A 19,802-nucleotide genomic window follows, 5' to 3' on the forward strand; every position below is an offset into this window, starting at 1 on the left:
TGGGCGACATTCAGGTCAGAGCTCTGGAGGTGAGCAGACCCAGGTCTAAGCCCCATTGTACCATCTATAAGCTGTGTACCCGGCAAGGAACCTCATGGTCCTGATTCCCAGTTTCCTTGTTAATCTTCAAATTATCCACCTTGTAGGGGGTTCTGAGACAGAAACAAGAGGATGCATGTTAAAGCCTCTGGCATAAAGTAAGCACTCACTATAATACTAGTTCTCATTACTGCTGACTGGGATCACACGCTGCTACAATAATGCCTCATTTACACGGCATTGGCCCTCACACAGTCCTTTCATAAATATTTTATCCTCAACAGTGCCATGAGGTAGGCAAGCTTGGAAGGAGGCCACAGAGCCTGGTGATGAAGAGCACACTCTCTGTGGTCAGGGTCTGGGTATGAATCCTGGCTCTATTTAATCTCATCTGTCAAACGGCGTCAACAGTGGTACCTTCCTTCACTGGGTGGCTGAGGGCAGAATGAGATATACATGCGTGAAAGGCATTTGGCACAGTGCTTGACAGAGATAAACGCCCAGAAATTGTGGTTGTAATGATTTTAAGATGGTATATTTTCCAAATTACATTCTTACTGCAAATATCACAAGAACTTTCCTTCAAAGCCACAAGATGATTTATTAAAAAGGAAGTAACAGAATCCAGGGCCAGGCCTGGATGCAGCTGTAACCTAGATACTTCCTTTGTTCCCCTGGCTTTCAAGTTATACCCTCCTCACCCCAATGTCTTGTCACCCTGACTGCCCAGGGAACAGAAGGAACACTCCAGACAATGCCAGAGCAGCTGGGAACCCCAGGCCCCATGGGACAAAGTCTTGCACGCCGTTTGCAAGGGGCTACCCTCCTGGGAGGCTCTGGCTGGAGAAGCTCCGCCCTGAGAGCTTCCTGTAGGTGGGGAGAGGCGCTCAGGCCAGCAGCCTCTGCACAGCCCTCCTGCTTCCTGCTTCCCCATCCTTCCTCCTCTCTCCTCCCAGAATGGCAGCCCCCACTGCTTCATCCAGCGCCTGACCCTAGTGCACCATAAGGCTCTCAGCCTCTTTATTTTGAAAGAAGAGGGCTAGAATGCAACTTTTTAAATGAAGAGAGCTAACAAGTAATAAAATAACCTGGGTGCAAAAATACTGAGATGCAGTGATCCTGAATCCTGTTAATCCCGAGGGGTGAGGTGTGCAATAAGCAGAGGGGGGAGTATGGAGAAGGTGGCTTCCCCAGAACTACGGTACTCCAAGCCAGTGGCGTCCCAAATATGGGGCTCAAGCCCACTGGTGTCCAAACCAATGGGGTGTGGGAAGAAAATATTAGACTTTCTATTGTTATCCAATTCTTTTAAAATTTCTACATTGGGTATGCTTTAAAATTCACAAACTTTATTACTAAAGTGGAACATCTACTGAACACGCCGACATCTTTATGTGCCAGGCCTGTTGTGCTTTACATATAAGTCAGCAACTCATTTAATCCTTACAACGATGCTGTGAGATCAGTATAATAACATCCCCATTTACAGTGGAGAAAAGACAGCCTCTTCAATAAGTGGTGTTGGGAAAACTGGACAGGTACATGTAAAAGTATGAAATTAGAACACTCCCTAACACCATACACAAAAATAAACTCAAAATGGATTAAAGACCTAAATGTAAGGCCAGACACTATCAAACTCTTAGAGGAAAACATAGGCAGAACACTCTATGACATAAATCACAGCAAGATCCTTTTTGATCCAGCTCCTAGAGAAATGGAAATAAAAACAAAAATAAACAAATGGGACCTAATGAAACTTAAAAGCTTTTGCACAGCAAAGGAAACCATAAACAAGACCTAAAGACAACCCTCAGAATGGGAGAAAATATTTGCAAATGAAGCAATTGACAAAGGATTAATCTCCAAAATTTACAAGTAGCTCATGCAGCTCAATAACAAAAAAACAAACAACCCAATCCAAAAATGGGCAGAAGACCTAAACAGACATTTCTCCAAAGAAGATATACAGATTGCCAACAGACACATGAAAGAATGCTCAACATCATTAATCATTAGAGAAATACAAATCAAAACTACAATGAGGTATCACCTCATACCAGTCAGAATGGCCATCATCAAAAAATCTAGAAACAATAAATGCTGGAGAGGGTGTGGAGAAAAGGGAACCCTCTTGCACTGTTGGTGGGAATGTAAATTGATACAGCCACTATGGAGAACAGGATGGAGGTTCCTTAAAAAACTAAAAATAGAACTACCATACGACCCAGCAATCCCACTACTGGGCATATACCCTGAGAAAACCATAATTCAAAAAGAGTCATGTACCAAAACGTTCATTGCAGCTCTATTTACAATAGCCAGGACATGGAAGCAACCTAAGTGTCCATCATCTGATGAATGGATAAAGAAGATGTGGCACATGTATACAATGGAATATTACTCAGCCATAAAAAGAAACGAAATGGAGTTATTTGTAGTGAGGTGGATGGAGTTAGAGTCTGTCATACAGAGTGAAGTAAGTCAGAAAGAGAAAAACAAATACAGTATGCTAACACATATATATGGAATCTAAGGAAAAAGGAAAAAAAAAAAAAAAGGTCATGAAGAACCTAGTGGTAAGACGGGAATAAAGACAGAGACCTACTAGAGAATGGACTTGAAGATATGGGGAGGGGGAAGGGTAAGATGTGACAAAGTGAGAGAGTGGCATGGACATATATATACTACCAAACGTAAAATAGATAGCTAGTGGGAAGCAGCCGCATAGCACAGGGAGATCAGTTCTGTGCTTTGTGATGACCTAGAGGGGTGGGATAGGGAGGGTGGGAGGGAGGGAGATGCAAGAGGGAAGAGATATGGGAACATATGTATACGTATAACTGATTCACTTTGTTATAAAGCAGAAACTAACACACCATTGTAAAGCAATTATACTCCAATAAAGATGTTAAAAAAAAATAACATCCCCATTTGACAGATGAGGTAACTGAGGCAATGAGATTAAATAATTTACCATAGTAACATGGCCATTCAATGGCAGAGGAAGGATTCCAACCTGGGCAGTCTGGCCGGAGCTACTGTTCTTAAGCACTTTTCTTGTGGTATCCTATATAAACCTGCACATGATAATGGGCACATATGGGGGTGTGGGTACAGGATGGTTTCCAACGCTGTCAGGGAATATGATCAGGAGTCTAGACTCATGGCTCTAGGACACACTGGCGGGTAGGAGTCCATCCAACAAGTGTGGCATTTTGGGTGCCCACTTTGCCCCTCCATGATTTCCTTTCAATAAACATTTAACCACTCACTTTGTCTTGGGTCCTGTGCAGATCCTGAGGATTTGAAGATAACTTATTCCCAGAGGTCATGATCTAATTTAGATCTAATTTAGATCTAATTTAGACATTATAATATTTTAGGAGGTGCTCAATAAATACCTTCTGAATGAGCAAGTGACATTCACACATCCCCTCAAATTTGTCTTTTTCATAAAAGAGGTGGTCATATTACATTTTAAAGGAAAGAGGTGACGATCAGAGCACCTCTGAGCCATCTTGCCGCAAACAACCTGCTGCCACACTATGAGCCACACATGCTCCTAGACGTTGGTTCCACACTGGACAAGTGAAGTACTTAAAAACAAGCATACACATCACATGCACACTTAGGGCAAAAAAAGAGGAAGGGAGGGTGGGAGGGAAAGAAAAGAAGCTACAAAACATTCATCCAGTCAGGACTTAACCTGCTTCTATGTCCCAACCTCCGACTGAAGGCGAAATATCCCCAAATGCACAGTGGCATAAATAAATGTTGTTCCTCAGATAATCATGTTACGACTTACTCTGGGAACCATCAGATGTACTGCTGAGTCTATATCGATTGTGCAGACACTAATCTAATTACCTAATCAACACCTTTGCCAGGTCAGGAAGTACACGTCATTTGCCAACCCAGGCAACCGACCTCCTAGTTAGGCCTTGTTATTAATATTGCTCTTGGAAAATTTTAAATCTCGAGTTAATATTGGGAACAAGGAAATCCATTCAGAAACCAGACTGTTGGCACAGGGAAGCAAGCACAATTCTGCATTACATCAATCACCCAGGCAGCTTAAGTAGCTCACCATCTCTATACTGGCCCGTGCTTCACCCAGGTGTGCTTGACTAATACTAATCACACATATATTTCAACAAATCATATTTCTCCAGAAAAAATAAGCATGATTCCCTGAGCTGAATTCCAGTTCTGAGGACTGGAAAACCAAGATATTTAGGCACAAAGAGGAAGTTTTTCACCTGTATGGACTATTGAAAGACCCGAATAAAACGAAAACATTTTTATATGATACCAAACAAAATAAGGAGTTTGACAAAGAGTATACAAATTAGAAGTTCTTTTGTGGGGCTTGTGGGTAGAAATGCAGAAAATAATCAAGGTGAATAAAGTTTATCCTTTATTTTCATCTAGCGATGGATGGGAATTTAATACTTATGAACCCTCTTCCCTCTCCAAAACAAAAATCAAGCCAGGTTAATATCACTTCATGATTCAGGCCTAAGTCTTACAATGTGTGAGGGAGGCTTTAAATATCAAATTCATGTATATGGAAGAGTTTACATTTCATTCCTACTCTCTCCATGCTAAAGGGTCTACAGTTAAATTATTAAGGCCCTGCACCAGCGTAAGTTAAAAAAAATTCCCATGCCCATGTGGACAGCATAACTTAAAAAGGAAAACTGAGATGGTAGGGTATCTGCATTTGTACTGAAACAGATACTCAGACCTGTGGGCAGCTGTCAGTTGCTAAAAACATTGTGCAAATTCTGCACAATTGCATCTTTGTAAATGACTAAACATCTTTGTAGTAAGACAATCAATTACTCCACGATCTCGAAGCCCTGATTTGAGGGCACGGACATTACAATACATTTGAGCTAATCGCCTCTTTGAAGCATTTATGTCGCCAGAGGACTTCCATTTTCCACACAGCATAATCACTTCTCTCCCCTGCTTGTCAAAGGCTGGCTGCAGACACCACACGCATGCTGACACTGGGAAAGAACCCATCCCCCGATGGCGGAGCACACACACTCCGCAGCCTCCATCTCATCGGTAATTTCTATTGTAACCAACATGAGAGCGCGAGAAAACGAGACACACAGGGACAGCAGCTGCCGCTCCCAGATGCAGGACTGATCACCAAAATGGCACTTACTGTTGATGAGAAACAAATCATTCCTTAGGTTGAGCGAAACCTCCAAGTTCCCGGCTGCACCTCCACTTCCCAGGGACGAGGCGGCCCCTCCCCCGCCCGGCGGCCTCTCCATTCACTGGTTCAGCATCTTGCACAGGCCGCCCTCCCGCAGGCTCCCGCGGGCACGGCTCGCTCGCCGCTACAGAGCATCGCCGGTAGGCAGGGAAGAGACCTGCTTCTCCGCTAACTGCAATTTTTAATCTCAGTTTTCTGCCTTCCAATAAACAAATATCTCTAGCCCTTGCCTCTCTTACACACACACAGTCTTTGTTCTGACGCTACAGGATTGCAAGGCTGGGGGAAGAAAGTCCCAGTGTTATCTTGGCTATGGGTTATTTATGAAGTGCTATAAACGCAGGGAAGAAACATGTAAGATTTGGGGCACAGAAACGAGGATTTCTGTTCTCATCAAATTAAATGTCTCTGTTTCAGGTTTAAAAGCAATGGGGAAATCTGAAGCCCCGAGTCCAACAGGAATGGCTTCCTCCTAAAGAAGAAATATCCCCAGGAGGTTTTCTGCCCGGCCTTTTCAGTCCTGTGCATCCTGGCTTGGGAGGAGCAGAGAGTTTATTTAGTCCATTTCTTTGCTTTTTTGCAATAATAATAATAATAATAATAATTCTATCTTGCAGTACAAATGGAGTTCAACACTTTGCAGAGGAAGAAATTTTGCAGTTTTCCTTGCTAGTCCCTCCTAGGTTTTACCATAATTTGAGTATCTGAAAATTCCTCCACCTCCCTATCCGTGCTTCTCTACATGACCCTGAGTGGCTCTGCTTAGTGAAGCACCCTTGGTTTGTGTCCAAGCCCCTTTCAGGCTCAGTCTCAGCCTTATTTGGAGACTCAATGATATCAATAATTTCTCATGGGTCCCCAAGGCCCAACATTTAGCCATTATTACATCCCCACCTGGAAACACACCAAGCACATTCTAGACCAGTGAAATTAGGAATAAAGATGTGGAAATAGTTCTCCCCAAAGGCAGCATCTAACTTGTGTCCACATGCTTGGCTGTCCCTGGTGCTACCCCAAGGCTCAATACGCCGGACCTGCCTGATGCCGGACACCAGGCTCCTGACTGCTCACTGATCCTGTGATGGCTGCTATCTCCTTGGAGAAGCTCCCCGACCCTCAGGAAGGCATTTCTGCAGGGCCCGGGAGCAGGAGCCACCTGCTCCAGAGGTGGAACGATGGGACTTGTGACGGGAAGGAAAAAGGAAAGTGGGGAGGCCGACCTCACATCTGGCTCTCCCTGTGCCACAAATCTCTAAGTCCTTGCAGTCCCACTGGGTCAGGCAACCTGCTAAGACCAGAGCAAGTCAACTTTATGACTAGCAGCATTGTTTGGTCTTCCAAAGTAACCTTGAGAAAATACAGATAAAAGGAAAGCAATGAAAAACGTATCGGCTTAAAAAGGCACACATCTCTCTGCCCATTCTTCAAGGGATGGAAAAACAATCTTAACACACAGTTGCCATGGTAATAACTGCTGAGCTTAAATGACAACATTTTAATTGCTACTATTATAAAGCAGGTGGGCTTTTCACGTTGGTAGATAAAATGTGAAAATTACGCTTAGTTAAAAAGTTTTTTCATGGACTTGATCTTTCTGATAGCAAGAGAGCTGTCTAGTCTAAATAGGAAGGGACCATAAGGTAGTACATCTGAGTGCGTCCCTCCTTCATAACACTGGCTTAAGGATGCCAAGTCTATTAAATGATGCTACCACCAAAGAGAAATTAGGAGAAAGGTAACAATATTCATGACATTTTTTAAGAAGAAAAAAAAGAGTTCCCGTGTTCCTTTCTCCATAACGAACATTTAGTAAATACAGATAAAAAGAAAATTAAAATCACCGATGATGCCAACACCAACAGGTATGTCTTTCCACTCAGTTGTCTCATCTCCTTTAGGCACTGAAAGCTTTGACCAGATCATCCTCACAAGCTGATAGAAAGAGTCTTTAAAACGAGCCCCCCAACCCCGTGTCTCTGAAGAGGCCTTGCCAAGATGAACCACCAGACGGTCACTCACTGAGGACACAGGGCCCCTGCTTCACGGGGCAAGGTGAAGGCTTTGATTAATGAAATGGGGAGGGGGTTCTGGGAAACAAAAGGAGATGAATCTTTAAGGAGTTCAACTCCTGGGATTTTGAAATCAAAGGTACGTATAAGTGAGGTTATGTGTCGAGCTGAGGCTTTCTTTGGCATCAGTCCTGTTGATGGCCGGGGACCCTCTTTTCAGAGCTATAGTCTGTGCTGGCTGAAGCAGGTCAACTTTGCATCCTTTGGTCCATCACCCAACATCCTGTGCCTAAGCTGTTCTTATTAATCGGTAACCTAGCTGCCTCCAAAACACGGATCACACATATCGGTCATTCTGAAAAATGACTTCTGTACTTTAGTCATCTCTCCTGCATTCAGGTTTTGCTGGGTCACTTTTCAAAGATATTATCTAAGAAAACATGGGCAAGAGGAGGAGGCAACAGTTACAATTAAAAAAAAAGTTAACTCTCCCAAAAAAGAGGGGATATATGTGTATGTACGGCTGATTCATTTTGCTGTACAGGAGAAACTAATACAACATTGTAAAGCAACTATACTCTCAATAAAAATTAATTAAAAAATAAAGTTAACATAGGAAACGGCCTTTAAAAAAAGTTAACTCTTCATTTAATCTGTCAATAAACATAGTAGGATATAATTAATATTTGTCACCAAATCAGATTGGGTTCTATAATAATCACACCATTCACCAAAAAATATGTAGTGCTTCAAATGGCCTTTCTGTGGAAGAAATTAATAGCATGTTTTATAAGAGTTCAGATGTCACAAATGCAAGAAGCTGCCCAAGGGCCCATGAGGAATGCTAAAAGCTCCTGCGGCAATTCTGATGGAGAGCCAGTTCTGTGCATTTTAGTGCCCACATCAGGGCCTCATGTGACCTTATGTGAGGAAATCAGCATTAAGACTGACTTAGGCACCCCAGTCCCCTTGATCATCTGGTTATTTCAGGAGACGTGTCCTTTAGATTCTTTAAGGATTTTACAGAAGCTGAAAAACACTTTACAAGCAGAGGAAAAACAGTGGTTTGGGTCTAAGCACCCTCCCTCTCCTGCCCTATCACACAGCCATACTGCACCGCACCGGAGGCTGGCACGCGTGTGTATGGACAGACCCATCGTTGTCCTGGTACTTTTTCTTCCAGAATCTTGTCCATAGTTTATCAACACGGAGACAGGCTTACAGAGGTTGCAAGATTTGGTTACCGTAAGTGGCAAGTCCACTGTGTCACCTCACTCTGCTGCTTGCCCTAGCACTATTGGCAACACCTGGGCACTTGTTAGGAATGCACATTCTTGGCCCTACCCAGTCCTACGGAATCAGAAGCTCTGGAGGTGGGGTCCAGCCATCCATGTTCTCAGGAGCCCTCCAGGGATTCTGATGAATGTTTAAGTTTGAGAACCACTGCTCTAGAGTAAACAGTAACGTCTATATTGAGTACTAGATTTTAGAAAAATTCTGATAAACCACATTTTCAAAATTAATTAATTAATTAATTAATTTTTGGCTGCGTTGGGTCTTTGTTGCTGTGCGCGGGCTTTCTCTAGTTGCGGCGAGCAGGGGCTACCCTTCGTTGCGGTGCACGGGCTTCTCATTGCAGTGGCTTCTCTTGTTGTGGAGCACGGGCTCTAGGTGCGCAGGCTTCAACAGTTGCAGCACCTGGGCTCAGTAGTTGTGGCTCACGTGCTCTAGAGCGCAGGCTCAGTAGTTGTGGTGCACGGGCTTAGTTGCGCCGCAGCATGTGGGATCTTCTTGGAGCAGGGCTCGAACCCGTGTCCCCTGCATTAGCAGGCGGATTCTTAACCACTGCGCCACCAGGGAAGACCTAAACCACCTTTAAAAGTCTCAAAGGAGCCAAGTGGTCTTCTGATGCATGGTGCAGGGGGACAGAAAGACCTTGGCTCTGTGCCACCATGTGTAGAATTGCTTCTGCCCTTGGCTCAGTTATTTACCCTCTCTGAGCTGCGGCATCCTTCTCTGTAAAATGGAGAACACTGACCTTGCAGGGTTGCTGCAAGGAGGAAATGAAATAATATATATGAGCCTGGCCCTTAAAAAAATAAACACTGGGTTCTTCCCCTATCCACCAAATGACGGAGCCCACTACCTGAAATGATCAGTAAATTTAATGTGCATTTAAGTAACCTTGTCCTCCATGTCTTATCAATTCTTTTGAAATTTACCTCTATTTTGCTGAGAATGAACCCAAAACAACGGGTCTTTTTCATTTTTTTTCCAGTGAATTAAACCTGATTTATTGAGGTCTTCAACTTCTGAACACCATCCCCAACTTTTAAGTTAAAGGCTTGTAGTTAAAACCTTGAAGTCATGAAGCTGGATACCTGCTTCAAAACTTCAAGATTGGTCTCCCTCCCAATCTTCCCTCTTGTTAACAACAGGTGCTGTGCCCTGCCACAGGAATGAAGCAGCAGAACACTGTGAGCAGGACAGGGATGGTTAAATGGTGTCCAGAATTCTCTGGGCAAATAAGGCCATTAGTATACCCTGCAGGGCTGCAGGTTCTGATCAGCATGGTTCAAATTCTGCAGCCTGTGCTCTCCTGCTTTTCTGATGGCCATGCAATGAGTGTCAGCAATCAGACAAGGAGTTGATTCTAGGTGAGGCCAATTTATGGCAGGTTCAAGCTTGCTGCCTCAACCCACAGATTCACCTAAAGCGTAAAGTCAACTAAGAGTTTCCTAGACTATCAGTCATCTGTCTCACCCTGGCCTTTGCTTTAAGGTAAAACAAGTTATTCCTTCCCTAGTCCTTCAGTTTTGAAGGGATTAGGTTTTCAATATATTCTACTCATTTCAATGTAACAAGCCACAAGGGTCTGGGTTAGCAGGGAGGTAACACAACTGTTTGAGTAGAAATCCTGGTTGCCTCATGTGCTGACTATGTAACCATGGGCAAGTTACTTAACTTCAGTGCCTCAGTTTCCTCATCTGTAAAATGGGATAATGGTATCTACCTTTCAGAATTATAGTCAAGATTAAGTGAAATTGTACATAAAAAGCACATTGTTAAGAATACAGCTGGTAGCCAATATATTTGCTATTATTTCAACTCCTTATTTTGCCAATTGCTCCTTCCAAAGAGACCACTGAAATTTCACCTGCTGTTTTTTTCTCTTTCCCACCAAGGAACTGGCTGAAGACAGGCAGTTAGAGAGGAGGGAGGAAAGCAAGCAGCCTATTAAACTCTGAAGTGTTAGAACCAAAGCACAAATGAGTAAGAATGAATCATCACTCTAGTCCTCAGGAAGCAGAATCTAGATCCTGCTCCTGAATGATCTAAGAACAGGTATGATGTCCTCATACTCTTGATTAGTGTCAGGTGCCCAAGAAGACTTTGGAGATAAAGACAATGATGACAAAGACATACCAGACACAATTTACCCAACAGAAATGATGACAGTCCTGGAACATTCATTCCTTTCAACAAATATCTGACGCAATGTTCTAAGCGCTGGAAATAAGATAGTCAAAGACATTGTTATCATGGAAGAAAGACCTCTCACGATTAGATCTAAGCGAGGGAATCCCCTTCCATTCAAAAAACATGTTACTTAGTCTCAAAGTCTTCTTAGGGAAAGACAATGATAATAACCATTCAATAAATACTGGCTCCCACGTGCTGGTCCCAGGCCAAATGCGAGACATTTGTCATTCATCCCCACAGAGGCCTCTTATGTAATCAGTGCTGTGAGACACATTTTGCAGATTTAGAAACTGAGGCTTAGAAAGGTTAAATCACTACAAGTTTCCATGGTAAGTGGAAGTCAGGTAAAGTCAGGACTGGCTCAAAATCTGTGCTCTTAATCCTTGCTTGGGTTACCATCATGGATTTCCATAGATTTTTTTTTTTTCCCCCAACTGGCAGTAGACAGAAGTTGAATTCAGCCCAGCTTATGCTGCCAGCCAAATCACCCTAATATTTATCTTCGACAGACCCTCCCTTCTAAAAAAACTGTGAAAGACTCAAACTTTATTTAGGAGGACAAGTCTTCAGTTGAGATTTAAGCTCTTCTAAGACTTAGCCCCAACCTACCTTTCTAAAAGCTTCATCTCCTGCACTTGAGCCAATGGAGCGTCTTATAATTTCCTGAACAGTTTCTATTCTGCACTACCCTGTACCTTTTTGCTCACAGCATATGTTTCTCCCCCTTCTGCCACCAGTAGAGCTGGAATCCCAACCCCTTATTCAGGACCATCTGGAAACACTGCTCTTCTATCAGGCTCCTCCCAATCCCCACCCCAACTCTAGGAAGATGAGATTTGAGCTCTCAGACCACTTGGCTTTACACCTGCCCGCACGTCTGCTTCCATTAATGTAACTGACTCTTCTTACTTCCTGGTCTGTAATTCTCATAGCACTTAGCCTGGTGCATCTGCTGATTGAACTAGGTTCATTTATGGTTTACAGTAAACAATGAGGTAAAGGAAATGCCAAATTATTAAGAGTATTTTATTTTCAGTACTCCCCGGTTCTTCGTTTACTTTGCAGGATTCTCCTGTATAGTCCACGTTATATACGTGTTCAAAATTTCCAAGCACTCTGTTATGTAAAAGACTTGCTCAGCCAGTGGAAACAAAGGTGCATGAACGGCCCCAAAGCCAAGTGACTGCTCTCTGTGTGCCAGGTTACAACTGAAAAATACTTTGGTCGGGGTCTGTCTTTGGGCAGAGAATTTGAAGACGGAAGACATTTAAAAGTTTGAATGGCACTGTCATCGTTATTTTGTGAGTGGAGATGAAATGATCAGCCTTGTTTCTGACAAGCACTGGATAGCCTTGATTTATAGTCACAGCTGTGCCTCCTTAGTCCACACCTTAGGACCAGATGCCCACTGGGGACCTGGCACACCCGGCAAGCCTGCAGAGAAGCCCTGCCTTGACTGAGTGTGCCCAGCCCCCGTGGTGGTGGTGATGGGGGCATGGGGGGCAGTCGGGGACCTCCAGAAGCAGCACCTAGAAATCAGGCCTATGCCCTGACCTACCTGCACTTGTCACATACAAGCAGGAGCAGGCAGGCATGATTTCATCTGGGGGACACGCAAGTCCTAAGGCAGTGTGAGAATTGCTAAATAACACCTCCTCAAGGACCAACTCTCATTTAAACCTAGTCTAAGTCATGTGAACTTTTAAGCTAAAGAAAAAAAACTTAAAAGCGAGGTATACTAAAATATAATCTTCCTATAATGTTGAAATAAGAATTTCCATTTTTACCAAGCTTTGCCTTTATCTGTAAGTTTATAAAACTGCTGGGTTACCTTAGAGGAAGATGGGGCTCAGTTTCTAGATCTGTGAAGTAACCACTGTACCTAGGGAGTAGGAATCCATTTTTAGGCCACTTCTTACCTTGATCCAATGACATCAAAAAGATGTTGCCAACGGTCGTTAATTTTGTTGAGCTTGTCATCGATCTCAGCTGCTCTTGTCTTGTTGCTGGCCTTGATCAACCGGTCGCCCATTTGTTTTAACTGTAACTTGTTTTCACTAAACACATTTATTTCTTCCATGCAGTCCTGGCATAGGGCACCAAAACACAAAGCCGGAATCACTACCGAAAATTCACTTCTTTGCCAGCTACAAACACACAGTTGTGCCTCTTGAAATTTCTTAAAAAATAAAAACACTTCTCACACCTGTTAATGCAACTCTTCGGAGAGCAGCTAAAAAGTCAAACAACGCCCATTCAGCGCATGTGTGATATATAAGGGGGTAGTTACTTTCTTAATTCAAAAGCCCTGGTTTCCCTCACAGAGTTCTTCTAACCTAAGCTACTTGGGAGTGGAGAACTACTGAGTCTAACTAAATTAGCCTAATATATCAGCAAGAGTTTTCCTGAGGGCTAACTGAGTGGCATTTGGGGTGACCGTGGCCAGAAGGCTCTTTCTTCCTTTCCCTGTGGGAATCAGTGACCTTTTCACAATTACAAGCCCCACTGCTGTGGGTCTTTCTCCTTTGGTCTGGGGAGCTCCTTAACAACACAACTAGAGAAACCATAACTCACCTGGGATGTGAACTGAAGCTTAAGGGGACACGAGCCCCTTGTCTGGCCAGACTTCCTAACCAAGAGAAAGCAACCCCCCCCAGTACACAGCACCATGCCCACCTTTCCCATCTCATTGGAAACGGGCCTACGACATGATACAGCTCTGAGCCTAGGAGTGAGGAAGGCAGAGAATACCGTGGTGGTCATAACCATACCCATCTGGGGACTCCTGCTTACCTTCTGAAGCTTTTCAATCATTTCTTCAATACTAATATCTGCTGTCTGGAGAACTTTGTTTTCCATCTGCACCAGCCATGCACACAACTCTTTATTTTTTTCATTGAACACAATCCACGAATTGAGTCTGTCTTCTATCTCCTGTTTGCGTATAGCCACCTGGAAATGAAAATGCATTTGGCAGCTGAGTATAAGCAGGAAGGAAGGAAGGAGTTTCTCTTCCCTTCTCCCCATCAAAAGGACTATGAATTTCATTCATTTTAATCAGAGGTCCTATAGACTTAAATTATTATGTTTTTGCCTTTTAAAGACCTAGGGTTTAATTTCAACAGAAGTTCCTTACACCTTTGATAAATGCCATAAAAAGCAACAACAACGACAGTAACAACAGAAGACTGTACCTGAAGTGTAACTGACCAAAAGGTTTCAGTATTATCCAATATATATCTATTATTACTGAGGTATATTAAAAGTTAGAAACATGAAGGTTAGATGAGTGTATTTTAAGCATCACCCAAATTTCTTCTGTTCCTTATTCTTTCAGTATACATTTATTTACTGCTTGCTACATGCTAACTTATAACTTTATGACCCCAATCCTTTCTTTTTTAAAAATGATCAAGTCCTTATTCTTACTTAAGGCCAACGTCCTGCCTATTTAATTTAAAAACTACCATCTTGATAACAAATCTAACATTTGTAATGCAAATGGTCATGAAAATTAAAGTCATTTAAATGTCTTACTGGTAATTTCAAAAACAAAGCAAAATAAAATAAAAAAACAATACACATCACTCATTTAATCCACCTTCCCAATATGCACTATGGCTTTGGATGGAAACCATGGAAATGGAATCAAATACTGGTCTGCAGTGAGCAGGGTGATCCCCAAATACCCAACGCTCCGTTACGCATAAGCTAACATCAGCAAACGCTCTTCCTCCTTACAGGGTTCAAGTTTATTACTTAAATAAATATAAATTTAAAGAATGCAAATCAGCCTCTCCAAATGTACAAAAGTATTCCCAGGTCTCAGAAATCTTTAGAATTTTAGAGATAAAAGGGGTAGCTAAGAGTTCTTTCGGTTAACTTTTAACATCCCACTTTATAAATGGGGAAACCAAGGTTGAACTCCTGGAGATTTTTTTGCTATGTACAAAAAACAAAACAAAAACAACCCTCTGCTCTTTTCAGAGTGAGGCAAAAATATCTAATGCTTGTACATCCACCCACCAGATGTGTTAAGAAGGCTCAATAAACTATTCCTAAAACACCAAGTTTTGTGTTTCTGTTTTTCAGAGCATCTATTTATCTCAGCTTTTTAAAAGCCTGGCATTTTGCACAGCATCATTCTGATTGGCTTCATAATGGTAACAATTAGGAACATCTGGGTTCCAGTCTGCTTTTTCCTTAACTTTTAGAATACCTTTCACATAGTCTAAATATTTTCTTTTATATAAAATTTGAATAAAAATTCTAAAAGGACGTTTAAAATTATGGGTATATGGTGAATATTAAATACTAAAACAAAGAAGGAAAACATTTTAATTTTATTAAAATGCATTCAAAACTGTGAATTTCAACTTTTAAGTACATCTCTTCTTAATTCACAAAAATGAGATTAAGGACTTTACTTCTCTTCGAATTAAATTGTTCTTAAAACAAAGATCTATTTGAACCCTTTAATTCCATCTTGATCCTGTCACCTTAACCACAATCCAGTTCTTAAATCAGTAGAAGTGATCTGCTGAGATACTAAGTGTAGCAGCTGATCATTTCTTCAGAGAGTTTTCAAAGCCAGCTACTTGAAATAAACACTGGATTGCATGCGAATGCAGAGTTCTCAGATATAATGACCCCAAGCCTGGCACTAAGTACATCTCCCACTGTTTGTTGGGCCCAGAACAGATACTGCAGAGATACTGCTCTTAAGGCCAGCCGAGACCTCTTTGCTGAAGTCCTGATTCTAAGACAACGACTGGTACTTGTTGTCCGTACAAGACAGAGGGCAGAGTGCGCGCAGCTGCTCAAGACGGCAATCCTCCCCTCCCCCACCACTTAAGGTGATTTTTAAAAAAGCTCATTAAAAGTGTGCAAAGTTCCAGCACTGAGCGCTGGAGAAACAAAGGGTCAAATCTGTTAAACAATGTTGCTGCCTTCTAAAGGAGCAGCGGCTGGCCTGGGCTCCAATTGAAAAGGGCCTCCGGGTTCAATGAAATTAAGCTTCTTTCTACTTTGTCTGGCCTTCGGAGACATTTCAATAAACTTCAGAACAGCCGTGCCCTGCAGTTAACTGACTTACTCTTAAGCAGAGGTCCTCCCATTGTCTGTGCAAATGCTCTATTTGCTCTTTCAAAACCATTACGTCCTCCACAAGAATGTGCTGGGTTAGGTCGGTCTTCATAGTGTGAAGTTCTTTCAAGTTCTGAGTCCAGTTAGCCAAAGACTTCTCTAGTTCCTGCATTTAAACACAAGAAAGAAAGAAAGAGAAAGAAAGAAAGAAAAAAAAAACCTCTTCAACTCAAGCTGCTGTTGTTTCCAAACCTGTAGGCTAATACTTTGATTGGACTCTGGGGGAGGGGAGGCCAGGAAAGGGGGCGGGACCTTCTGAATGAGAAACAGCCCAGGGCCAGCATCTGCAGCTGTGGTTGGCCAATTCCTCACCACCTATTTTCTCAAAAGAAAACTTAGTTTCTACCTTTATTTTCACTTCCTCAGGTATTTCAGACTTTTATATACTTAGTTCTATGTTAAACTCAAGTAGGTCTTTACCTTTATTTTGAGGAAAGTATCTTTGGAGTCTAGCAACAATCTCTCACATACACACTCACTTTTAATCCTGAAACTGTGTTACAGAACGTTGTATAAAATGTGATTTCCCATTTTTAAAAACACCTTAAGAAATGCATTGTTGCTATGTGGCAATCATATAACAGCTTCTGTTCAAAGGGAATTCTTCTGGTTAACTTTCAAAAAGAATGAATATAAGTGAAGAAAAAAAAATGTTCCCTAATAATTGCCAGAGATGGGTTAGCAGAAAATTTCCTCTGGCCCTGGAAACACTTATTTTTTAAAAAATTAAGTATTGGTCAAATTAAAACATTTTTGAATTCCAGGACTTAATCAAGATAATCACTTTCACAAGAGAGAAGGTAAAATGAAACAGCCCAAACACTCAAGAGATCTCCAGATTTTTATTGTGCTTCCAATTCTTTCTATTTTGGCACATTTTAAGGATCTCTATTCATACCTGTCTATTGAAATCTGAAAGAAGAGAGTATTTCATTTACAACAGAAATCAGTGTGATTTCTGATTAATCAGTTAACTCCGATTGCTTTTCAGAGTTCTAAAAGCTACATTGGCATGATTTCATAACTTGCCAACAAGGATTTACATTTAATAAGATGGTTTGGAGGATTCTTTTTAAAGGTTGCATGGAGATTCAGAAATAGCACCTTTATCAGACGAGAAACCATCACTTTAAATTTTTGTTTCCTACTTTTAGCTTCATGATTCTAGTAAAGAGGATGAGAGCAGATTCTGCAGTGGAACACTTTTACCAGCTTCATAACATAAAGGGGGCAAGTCACACGCAGAGGCTGACCACTTACTGACTCTACAGACCAGAAGGCCGCTGAACTTCATACAGGGTTTCCTGCTCAGAAGTGTGGGCTCAGATGCCTGCACAGAGGGAGGCGTCTGTAAGTTATCCGCCGCTGGGTTTAAATCCATTTTGGTTTGGATACTCGGTTTCCTCCCACAATTGAAAGGATAATTAACAGGTGTAGAACTTTTGAACATGGACGTTTTATGATTCTTAAATACTGCCAAATTGTGTCCTCAAAGGAATGACTATATTTTTCCACATCCTGTTCGGTGTCGAGTTTTATGTATTTGGGGGGCAAGTTTAATATGTGTAATGACTCCTAGTTATTGTTTAAATTTGTTGTTCTTTAGTTACTAGCCTGAAATGCTACCCAGTCCTTCACCCTGATGCTTCCCCAGATATATTTAGTTAATTCCTACCGACACTTTCAGATCTCAGACCAGGTAATGCCTCAGAGGGGTCTTCTCTGAGTCATCGGATGAGACTGGGACCCTTGTTTTGTGCTCTCACAGCCCCCTGTCCTTTTCCCCTCTAACACTCACCATGCTTACAGTTATTCACACATATACATATGTACGCATACAGTGGGACTCTGGTTAACGTCTGTCTCTCCAGTAGTCTAGACTATCGGCTCCCCACTGGCTGGGGCCATGACAACATTGCTGCTCACCACTGCATCGCCCACCAATGCATTGCCCACCAAGCACCTACCAAGAGGCCTGGTGTATAGTAAGTCCTCAAATATCAAAATGTATGATTGAAAGGAAAGAATTTGGCAGTATGTATCAAGCGCTTTAATATGTTCATAAATATTAAGTGAAAAAGCAAGGAATGAAACAATATATAGAGTGAGGTCTACTGTGGAAGTCTATTAAGGCTGACGTTCACTTATTTCTATAAACATTTCAAAAACTGTGTTTCTGTTTTTAAATTAAAATACTCCAGATTTGCTACCAAACTAATTGCAAAAGAGAACATGTCAGTCAGATAAGTTTCCCTTTCTTAATTTAACTAGATAAATTTTCTACATTGCAAAAGTACCTGTAAAATTCCAATTGTCCATATGACACGTGATTAAAACTTGACTACATAAAGTGGTGTGTTGCACAGGCTTTGACTGGACTCTAACACAGCACAACAGCATTTAAGTCTTTGCCTGTGGACTCAGTTACTATTGGGATTGTCAAGTCCCATTTCTCTACACTACCATTTGGGTAAAAAGAGGATCAAAAAATGAATGTGTATATATATAAATATTGGTCTGCATATGCATAGAATATCTTTGGAAGAATACACAACAAATTGGTAACGCGGCTTCCATGGAGAGAAACTGATGGGAGAAAAATTTTTCATGTGTACCTTTTGAATTCTGAACCATGTGACCATATTACTTATTCAAAAATTATTTTATGAAGAGGTATAAACCTCCTGTTATAAAATAGATAAGCCATGGGGATGTAACATACAGCATAAGGAATATGGTCAATAATATTGTAATAACTTTCTATGGGGACAGACGGTTACTAGACTTATCGTGGTGATCATTTCATAATGTATGCAAATGTCAAATCACTATGTAGTACACCTGAAACTAGCATAATAGTGTATATCAACTATATTTCAGTAAACAATTATTTAAGAAAATAAAACTGTTCTAAGGGCCCAATCATTTGACAAGTTTTATGAACATAGATGCCCACTATAGCGATAGCAGTTTTCATAATACTGAAAGTTAGTATATAAAACATATAAAGGAATCACACACGCATTTCTTTATAAACATATAAAGAAATCATATATGTGCAGACACATATAAACACGTAAAGCAATTTTCCCATACATCAACTTGGCTGTGATGGGAATGTAATTTCCTAAGGAGGAAAGTAAAGGTCACACTGGTCGAATGGTTAGGTATCCCCCCAAGTGACTGAGGGATGTTAAACACTGTTCTAGACAGGCTTCAGGTTACTTGGGCTCTTTTTGGAATAGGGTCACAGGTTGAATGGATTCAATGCTCTTGGCCTATCTCCCCAGTTCTTTCCACTGAGAAATAGAATGCTGAGGCTATGGAAGTTGAAAAGATCCCAGTGGAAACTGAGATGTGTCCTACTTGGGAAAAATTATGCCTCCTCATGGGTTTATGGTTCACATTCTGCACAGGTTTCTGGACTTGACGGAAGGAAACTCTATGTGTCAACTCAGAGAAGGACTCCAAATCCTCTCATCTGTTACTGAAGTCTAGATCAGTAGACTGATCTAGTAAACTTTGAAAATCAGGGACAGACAGGAACCTTCTTAACCTAATAAAGGCATCTACTAACACATCACCACCAAAAATCGCACTTCATGGTGAAATGATAGAATCATTCTCTTTAAAATCAGGACTGACACATAGGGGCCAGTTATCAACGCTTTTAACAACACTGCTCTGGAGGTACTGACCAGTGTAGACAGAACAGAACAAAAGTATAAGAATTAAAAGGGAGAGACAAAAAAAGTCATTATTCATCAATGGTGATTGTGTTCACAGACCCCCAAAAGAATAGATAGACAATTTATCGAAATTAACAAGAGTTTAGCAAGATGGTTGAATATAATATCAATGCACAAAAATTAGTTACATTTCTAGACATC

At 41.5% G+C, this 19,802-nt stretch overlaps 1 protein-coding gene across 21 annotated transcripts in view; it reads right to left on the reverse strand.

The window, feature by feature from the left end:
- The window catches only part of SYNE2 (spectrin repeat containing nuclear envelope protein 2), a 313,751-nt gene that overhangs the window by 23,934 nt on the left and 270,015 nt on the right, over positions 1-19,802 (reverse strand). For 20 of the 21 annotated variants that reach the window (XM_082386394.1, XM_082386392.1, XM_082386388.1 and 17 more), the window contains 3 exons: positions 15,863-16,018; positions 13,561-13,719; positions 12,687-12,853 (listed from right to left, as the gene is read on the reverse strand). In XM_082386394.1, coding sequence (XP_082242520.1) covers positions 12,687-12,853; positions 13,561-13,719; positions 15,863-16,018 — 482 coding nt within the window. Of the gene's footprint in view, positions 1-12,686; positions 12,854-13,560; positions 13,720-15,862; positions 16,019-16,050; positions 19,606-19,802 lie in introns of those variants that run through there. The other variant, XM_082386396.1, reaches the window with a different exon arrangement.

Source organism: Balaenoptera borealis (assembly GCF_965194805.1).
Source record: "Balaenoptera borealis genome assembly, chromosome: 3".
NCBI lineage: Eukaryota > Metazoa > Chordata > Mammalia > Artiodactyla > Balaenopteridae > Balaenoptera > Balaenoptera borealis.